This window comes from Microplitis demolitor, chromosome 2 (assembly GCF_026212275.2).
Source record: "Microplitis demolitor isolate Queensland-Clemson2020A chromosome 2, iyMicDemo2.1a, whole genome shotgun sequence".
NCBI classification, from domain to species: Eukaryota; Metazoa; Arthropoda; class Insecta; order Hymenoptera; family Braconidae; genus Microplitis; species Microplitis demolitor.
The window spans coordinates 17,811,471-17,821,446 of record NC_068546.1 but is presented as its reverse complement, the minus strand read 5'-3'; the positions used below and the strand labels follow the sequence as shown (position 1 = coordinate 17,821,446).

General features: G+C 27.9%; 1 protein-coding gene across 1 annotated transcript; it reads right to left on the bottom strand.

Annotated features, from left to right (window-relative positions):
• Positions 1-4,535: 4,535 nt before the first annotated feature.
• On the bottom strand, positions 4,536-5,510 carry LOC106693440 (uncharacterized). The gene has a single exon (XM_053737084.1). The coding sequence runs from the start codon at positions 5,412-5,414 to the stop codon at positions 4,548-4,550; it is 867 nt and encodes a 288-aa protein (XP_053593059.1). The 5' UTR covers positions 5,415-5,510; the 3' UTR covers positions 4,536-4,547.
• Positions 5,511-9,976: the final 4,466 nt, after the last annotated feature.

Below are 9,976 nucleotides of genomic sequence, written 5' to 3'. Positions count from 1 at the left end.
ATTTTAAACAATTACACCTATAGTTTTTTAAATTTTCTACATGTGAATTTCTTAGTTTTTATTTTTAGATAATTAATTTGTTAAAAAAAAAAAACTGAAAATTTTAGATTGTCTATTAACTTGAGAATCATAATATTTTTATGTTGACTTAATGCTAGCAAATCGTCAAATATTTGAGGGCTTGTCATAAAATACGCAGTAGTAGAAATAAAAGTACGTAAATAAACAGAAACAAAGTACTTAGCATATTTTATTGTAAACTGAAAAATTACTTCTTTGGTTTTTTTTATTTTATAAATTAAACTAGCATAAACAATTTCTCATTTTACAATAAGATTTACTGTTTATACTAATGACAATTTGATGTAAATTTAAAAAAAAATTATAAACTTTATAATTTATTATTAGTATGAAGTAAATAATTTATATAAATAAATATTTCTACATACATATATATATTTAAAATAATGTATTCACAATCCCAGAGTCAAATGAGTGATTCAGTAAATAAATTGAAATCAAGTTTATTCGACATAAAAGAATTTAATAAATTATTAAAGCAGCCATTTGAGTCAGAAAAATCTTCAAAAAATTCTTCAAATTCCATAAATAATAACGATAAATCTGACAATGTATTAATCGATAAAGAATTATTAGAAGAATTAATCGATTGTTATAATAATTGCAAACATGACAATACAGAAAATAATTCAACAATCATAAGTGAGAAAATTATTGAAAATAATGTCAACGTCTCTGAAAATAAATTAATTAATTCAAATAATTTAAGTCCTAACGAAAATTTTAATATATATGATAATCCTGCATTGAATTCATTGAAAAATTTACAATTCAACGATGTGGCGCCATTAACCTAATGATAAATTAATAGTATCGTATACATCATGTGGAATCGGTATAGTACTCGATGTCACTGTATGTACACAATAGTTTATGTAATAAATGCACGAAGAAAAATGCCGTTAAATGTTTACATAAAGTCAGCGTCATACAGTCAGAGTTATAAACATAATTTACTTTATTATTATTAAAAAAAGATTTATACTATATAAAATTGGATATTTTAAGTTCAATACTATTTACTTAAAAAAATTTAACTCAATAAAAAAAAAAAATCAACTTTGGTATTATTTCGCATTAATTAATAAGAGATATCGGGTAGAAGTACCATTTGTGGCCACTGATCCATTTTTGGACATTTAATACTTTATTTTAAATAATGAAAAAGTATTAAATAAAATTTCCATTGCAAAAGTGAGTGCAAAAGATAAAAGTATCTTTTAACACATTTTAAAAATTAATTATGACATTGCGTCTTTTAAAAGTTATATTATTCAAATTTTTAGTGTCTAAAACTGGGCCAAAAATGGCCGAAAACAGGACCTCTACCCTATAAGGTTATATCATTCAGCTGATGTTGTCTTAATCTATACATAGGTGTGTTGATTAATTTAATTAAATGCGCATGTGCAGTCGAGAGATTTTGGTCATGTTAAAAGGTAGCTAAATTCAAAGTGACGTCATAAGATAGAAAACTGATAGATAAGTTATTAGCTTGAATTGTTGAGTAGGGATATGCTCCGCCCATTTGAATCAAATTCAGTGTTTTAATATATATTAAATCACTCTTTAGACAAACCAGAAAGGATTGTATTTTAATCAAAAATTAAATGCTTTAGCCAATTAGCGGCGAATTCATCGGCATGAATTACATAAAATTTCTTAATTAAATTATATTATAAATAGAAGCGCAAATATTATATGTCTTAAAAATAATTTATTGAAAATGTTTTCACAATTTCACGGTAAAGTAGATAATTTAAATAATCTTCATGATATAAATTTAGATATAACTCATCTTAAAGAATATTACGAGACAGGTTTTGATGAAAAATTACCAGAATTAGATACAACTCATAAAATAAATTTTTCTAATGTTAATAACACTACAGAGTTGGTCTCAATTGACAGAAATTTATTTAATAAATTGATCAATAATTGTAATAATTGCAACAAGCATAAAAATAAATCAATTGCTCTAGATACAATAAATGTTGATTCAGATGATAAAGCTAATCCAGATTACTCTCGAGTTGCTTATGATTTATCGACAGTTGATGATATTTCAGTTAACAAAATTGAAAACGAAGAATATATTGATGTAAATCGAAATGATTTTCTTTTGGAACCTCGTTCTGTCATAGATGATGACTGGCTTGAAGTCAGTAATAAAAGTAAAAAAAGTTGGGCAGCGTCAAAAGAAAATAATGACAATATGAGTGTCGATGATGATAGTGATGATGATACTATCAAAGATTTTGATTCAAGTGATGATTTCTGATAATGATCACAATTAATAATATTAACTAATGATGATTTTTATTTTTGATAATTAACAATTATAGTAATAATTCTAATTTCATTTCATTTTAAATATACTTATCCGAAAAGTTAAATGAAAAAACAATTTTTATAGATTTTTTTTAGTGATTTTAGAAAGTTGTGCAGCCATATTTTTGTGAAAAATGGTCTTATCAAAAAATTAACAAAAGCAATTTAAAGCTTGACATTTCAAGTTTAAAGATCTTATAGCAACTTTTTTTTGACACAGTTATTGCGTAATCATAAAAAATAGCTCAAGACAAAAATTTTGCACGCCTACCAAGCGAAGCGTTGAGGTTGTTGCACGCCTCCTAAAAGCGAAGCGCTGAGATTGTGCTCTACTCTCGACATTTCAAAAGAAGCAATTTGTCAGACACATAAAATATAATTCAATAACAATTATTTTGTTTAACAGTAAATAATAACATTGAAAATGATCTTTTCTGAACGTCCGTGTGTCTGAGTTTATGGATTGGTGTATATGGCAGGAAATTTGGTCGAAAAAATTATCGTACTGGAATGATTTTTTTTTTTTATTACGTAAAGTAACACACTACGGACTTTCTCAATTAATATGAGGGTTTAATTCACTGTCGTTTAATTATTATTTATAAAAAACTAATATACGACTCTGTATTTTTTTGTATATTTTATTGTTTTTTTTTCACTGGTGCTACCTCTGACGGATACTTTTGCAAACCTCATATATATAGATATATTCTGTTATGGGCCTTTACCGGTGTTGCATTCAGACGGATTTTTTCGGCACAACTCTTTCTTACCTTCTTTCTGTTTTTTTGACGTCAAAAGTTGAGATAAACAGTAACGTGATAGTAACAAAAAATGTCTTTTTGAATTACTCTATAATTTAGGAATATAAGTTATTTTGACTTCAAAATTAAATAAGCGTTATGAGGCGTGCGCGTTTGGATTTCCCAAACTTTTTAACTTTATACTGAGAAAATCGGCGATTTTCAAAAAATTTGGGTAGTTATTTGTCCGAAAGATATTTTGGAGTTAGTAATGTTAAAAAACGATAGTTTTCGAATATCTTAAAGACTGAACCGATAGCTGTAACGAATATTGAAATCAGTCTACTCGTTCGAACAATTATGATGCCGAAAAATTTAAAAAATAACACTTTTTCCTAGATAATGTACTGAATTTTTCAAAAATTATACCTGATCAGGATCGATCCTCGCCTTCACGATCTCTTTTCGTCACGGCATTATTTATAACAATCGCTTTGTTAGCTTAATCTCTATCTTTCACAAAACATTGAAGAAAATACTGTTCTCTAAATTTTTTTCGGATATTTTATATTTCACTGATTTGTTCTGATTCATAACACATTTAGTTCTATTCAAACTTATATGTTTTTTTTTTTTTTGAGAATAAACATAGAAAAAATTTTCGTAGTTCAGTGCAATACATAATTTTTTTTGGGATTAAAGAATTTAAAAAAAAAAAACAAAAGCATTTGAGGGCATTTTCGAAATAGAGAATTCATCTACGATGTTTTCGAGCTCAAAGAGCTTGAAAATAACGGGAAGTTTTGGGGCTGGCCCACACGGTCAACTGTTGACCAAATTTTTATGTTTTGTTTATTGGGTCTACGGGTTCAGTAAATTTTTTTTCAAGAACACCAACGCAAAGCTCTATTAGCTAATTTATTCAGCTACAATTCGCTTTTTTCTCTGTACAACATTTTTTTGCTGAAATATCGGCCTTCAAATGAAAAAGGATATCCTTTTGTCTTTGATTATCAATATCTCAGCAACTAATCGCCGCATAGTATAGCCTAATATTCGATTTAAGATAAAAAAAATTTCTTTTCATCCTTAATATTGATTTGAAGAACGTACAAAAAATGACTTTTTCCGTGTAGTAATGTTTGCATGTGATTATTTCAATGTCTGCAGGTGACCAACATGGTCCGGCTTTATTATGACACCATAACGTTTCAAGCGAGAATAATTTCTCCATCTAAAAAAAAATCACTCACAACGTGTTGAAAGTTTAGCGATATTTCGGAGGTGACTGTGCAAAGCTTTCGGAGACCATTTTTCTACCAAAAGCTTTTTACAGCATGTAAATTTATTTTTTATTAGTAAAAAAAATAATTGCAAATTAATAGTAAAACATCATAACGAAAATACTTGATGAATAATATTTTGTGATGGTTCAACAGGTATATTAAATATATCAATTAATCTTAATAATTTGTAAGCACTCGAATTACGTTGCGTTAATTGCATACAAAAAACGCTATGTAGTTGCGACTCATCGATAAATGTCATTCGACATTTATATTGTTTCAATTTACAAATACCATCATGTAATACTCTACTACTTTTATTAATTCCATTAGATGCGTCATTATTATTATTATTATTATTATTATTTATATCGATACGCGATGATTTAGTTATCCTAGAAAATAATATGTATTTAACAATAAACAATATACTTGTATACTGACGTATGAATTGATGTTTACATTTACTAGACTCAACAGTCATCAAGGTATTCCGTAATAAAAATGATAGCCGATTATGAGCATTTACAAATACAATGTTATCACAAAATAATTTGACGCGATGCTCATTACCCATCAGATAACTATTGATTATTTTTTTTTGCGTCAGTTCATTAATATACATAAATATATCATTAAATAGTATACATAAATATACAAATCGTGTGTCAACAGAAATACGCGATAGTGGTGTTAATATAAATGTACTTATTATTTCAAATAGTGTTATTGTACTACTGTTATAACCAGCAACATAACGACACGATGGTAATTGTGATATTAATTTAGATGATGATCCATTTTTGAAGTGTACTACATGATACAAAGTACCCTTTTCATCAACTTTAAACTCACATTTAGCAATAACATCTTTATTCAATAATTGATCGATATTACGATGATAAAAACAAGGAAATCCAAAAACAATATTTATTGATGATATACCTACTGTATTTTCAATTAACGATGCCATTAAGTCTTATTTATTATTTAAAATTTTTTTCTTTTTAATTTATAATTAACCGGTAGAAATATTTCGATTGTATCGTTTTAATAATTTCAATGAAATTTTTTTTTTAGGATCTAATTAATAAATTATATTTAAAAAAAAAATAAAAATTAATCATCTATGAGTAATGTAAAAAACATTAAATTTTTAAGGTAGTTTGCTCGCGACATTCGTAGCCAAAAGTATAGCGTTATCGTAACTTCAAAAAGTTAGAGATACTCAATGCCAGAATATTTTATTTTTGTAAGAAATTGTATCCAATGCATTTTAGTTTTAAATATACTGATACACACTAATACAATTACACTGATGAGTATAATTGTGTCAACACCGCAAATATTCATATCAAAAATCGAATGGTCTATAGATTGAACATATGGGAAGTACTATTTATATCTATAGTGTGGTGTTTTGAATGTACATATTTTTTGGTTAAACTAAAAATAAATTTTAAAAATGTCTTTTAATAACGATCAATTGCGACATAAAGGAAAATTTGCAAAGAAAAAGGTCATTAATCAACGAAAAAAAGCAATTTTTGCTATGAATAACGCTAATAAATTAAAAACTCAATCTTTAAAAAATGTGTGTAATGGTCGACGTATTCGCTATGAGTGTGACTGCAGCGCCAGACAAAATATGAACTACGGGAGGCTGTCAGAGTATGTTTTTATACGTATGTCAATAGCCAGAAACATAAAAATAAATAAATATTATAAATAATAGTAAAAAAAAAAGTTGTCAAAAATATGTAACAGTTTTATAGTAATTGCAGTTTTGTTTTTTAGCTAAACGAACCAACAATAAGTAAGTATAATGATAAAAAATAAAAAAGATTGCAGTAAGCATTTAAGTTAAGTTGTTTGAAATTCATATCAAAGTCAAAATATGATACTAAGGAAAAAATCAAAATGAAAAATAAATAATTAAATAATAACAAAATAAATACTTTCATGTGTGCTTGCTTACAATTTCAGTAATCATAGCCTCCCGTAACTCCGAAAGTAACCACTACAAACGCTTCAGTCAATTTGATTTCCCCTACCATGGCTTCACTCAGAGCGAATTGTAGAATTACAAGAGCGAGGAAAAAATTTTAAATGTTGTTTGTGCACTAAAGTTCTATCACTTGAAAAAATAACTCATGAAAAACGTCTGGGTCTTAATTCTATTTTGAATGTTAAATGTGAGAATTGTAATGTTATCACATTAGTACGTACTGGTAAAATTCATCTCACGAAAAGTGAGGTTAAGCATTCAGATGTCAACACAAAATTAGTTCTAGGTAAGTTAATACAAAATTTTTAATCAATATATTTAAAGACTATAAAAAAGAATACATTGTAATAGTTTATAGCTTTTTTTTTCTATAATTACAATCATTTATTATCATTCTAGGTGCTGGACATTCTGGTTTTGGCTGTACTGCTCTAAATAAATTACTCTCATCGATGAATATTCCGCCAATATCGTCGGGCCTATTTAAAAGATATGAACGAGAAATTGGTCCAGCAATAGAAAAAGCTGCAAAAGATAGTTGCAGTCGTAGTGCAGCAGAAAAGCGTCAACTTATCATTGATAAATTAGATGAATTGAAGACAAAATTGTAAGACTTTGATGTATCGGTTCTTAAATGTAGAAATTATATCACTGAGAATAAATGAAAATTTGTTTGAATGTTTGTTATCAATGGAACATCAAAAACTTGGTAAAAATATTTATTTTCTGCGATATTTTGTATATAAGAATTATGAGAACTGGTGGCTTTCGAAAGCTGATGAGTTTACTTTTTGAACATTTGTAAATATTTTATAATTAACTTGAACTAGCAATAATATTAACCATGTTAATAATCTCTTACCCAATTATACAAAAATTAATTTTTGCTACTCATGGTAAGAAAGCACGTCTTTTATATATATTGGTTAAAAATGACTTCACAAAGAATAAATGTCGTGAAAAATGTCCCCATTGTTCGTGCAAAATATGACAAATCTAGACTTTATATATATATATATATATATATATATTATTTATCAGACACTAAACGATTCAATAGAAAACTCAATGAACAGCTGTCTCGAGTTAGGACAACGGAAAGTCCCAGACTACAGAAAATCATCTTACTGTATAGATTATAATGTACAATCCACTATATGAACCTTGACTCGAAACTCTAGTTATTTTTGTTGAGTATCTATGTATTGAAAACAATACAAATAATTTTAAATTATCATAAAAATCAATTAAATCATATTTAATTGTTACTATTATTATTAATCTTTCCGATCATTTCTTTAATTATCATGAAAATTGTGGAAATTGGTGTCGTACTTATGTTGACAATGTTTCAAAGCCTCATACACTGAAACTACAAGGTTACGAGTTTTACTTGGAATTGAAAGAAGTTTTCAATAAGTTTGCCAATAATGCTCCAAAATTTTCTGTTGCAGCTTCAAGTCAAGCAAATGAAAGCTTCAACAATATTGTTGCTCATAAAGCTCTTAAAAATCATTGTTACAGTCTCAGCAAATTCAGTAGATATCGAGTAGTAAGTGCTGTTGCTACAAAAAATGACGGGAATAGATATTTATTAGGAGCAAACAATATATTGTCAATATCTCCAGGAAAGCATACAGCATCATATATGGCAATGAAAGATAAAATAATAAACGAAGAGCAGCAAGAGCTAAGCTGTCGGAAGCCAAAAAACGTAGAAATTTGTTGGCAAAGAATAAAGAACCTTCCCTACAAAATAAGGGAAGCCAATAAGGACTACAGTATCAATCAAATTGTGGACTGTTGATAGATGTAGACTGTACTAATGTTAATGTTAATATTAATATTAAAATACTATGTAGTAAATTATGTGATGTTGTTATTACGACATTACGGCTAAAAATTGTAGCTTAGTGTACTTTGATATAGAAACATCTGGATTTTCAAGCACGGCACACGGAAAAAAAAGTATAGCTCCTCGAACGATCTTAAGTATAGCTACTCGTGGATCGTTACAACAACAATACGTATACTTATGATAACAATACTGTATCGTTTCTGTAACTACACTGATAAAAACCGTGTTTTCTTTCGAAATACGCTGCGTACTTGGCCTATCCGCATTTGAGTCAACTGAATTTCAATTGATTCAAAAACATGGAAATTGAAACAACTTCATAAGGAGGTTTAAATAAAAAGCTTTACGGTTTTAAGCTTACGATAGATATATTTCTGTCAAAAACAATATAAACGATATTGAAATGAAATGTGAGATTACAGCAAAAAATAAAAGATGGAGCTGAAGTTGTCTATGTATGTGATAAGAACAACTATGAATTTGAAAAAAATATTGATTTGAGTTGATGGAAATCGCTGATTTCTTTCAATTAATTTTGCAAATGTTGTTGATGAAAAGTTTTATATAATTATGTGAAACGACCCCCGTGGAAAAATTTATACAAAAAAATATATGCTAAAATATACATTTTTAGTGTGATCACAAATATACGCAAATATACTATTTAAGCTCGTAAACAGTGGGAAGATTTGGGGCTGGCTCGCAGAGCTAACCGACGCCCAGATTTATTTTTTTATGATCTCATTATAATAATAAATATTATCATTATAAAAAAAATCGGTCTATTAGTTGACCCTGTGGACCAGCCCCATAACGTCCCGCTATTTTAGAGCTCCTTGAGCTCAAAAACATTGCTGTGAATACATTTTTGAGCTTTTTGAGCTCGAAAATACTTTTGTATGCCATTGTTTTCGAAAAAAAAAAAAAGTTTTTTTGCATTTTTTTCTCCCATGATATCTCGCGAACGAATTAACCAATTTCGATAGTTGAGGCAGAAATTGACTCATTTTATTGAGTTCTAAAAGTGATCAGATGTTAAAATTGTTTGGACGAGTTGTTTCAAAGATATTCGCAAATAACTGTTTTTTACCATTTCTTTCTCCCGCGATATCTCTCAAACAAATTAACCGATTGAGATAGCTAAGGCGTCAATCGACGAGTCATTTTGAAGTCGATCGTTTGAGTCATTTATGAGAAATCAATATAAAACTAAAAAAAATAATTTGTTTTTTTTCGTGATTCGCCAATATTTTCGAGTCTACTTGATCAAATGATTTGAAACTTCTAGGAAAGTTAATGGCAAACAAGCTCTTTCGATTGCCGCCTTAACTATTCAAATCGGTTCATAAGTTAAAAAGTTACAAAGAGTTTACACACGCACGCACGCGCGCGTACGCACGCATACATACAGACACTCAATCATTCTGAAAATCGTCGGAATAGCATCCTAGGACCTCAAAACGTCGATATATGATGAAAACTCGATTTTCAAAAATCGGGATGAAAACAATAACTTCCCGAATTTTTGGAAATTATTGATTTTCTTAGCGGGAAGTTAAAAATTATTAAATTAAATATATCTATATTTAGTATGATACATTTTTGTTACTACAAATAATATTGGTTATCGATTTGAATAATTATTATTATAAAAAAAAAAAAAAAAAAA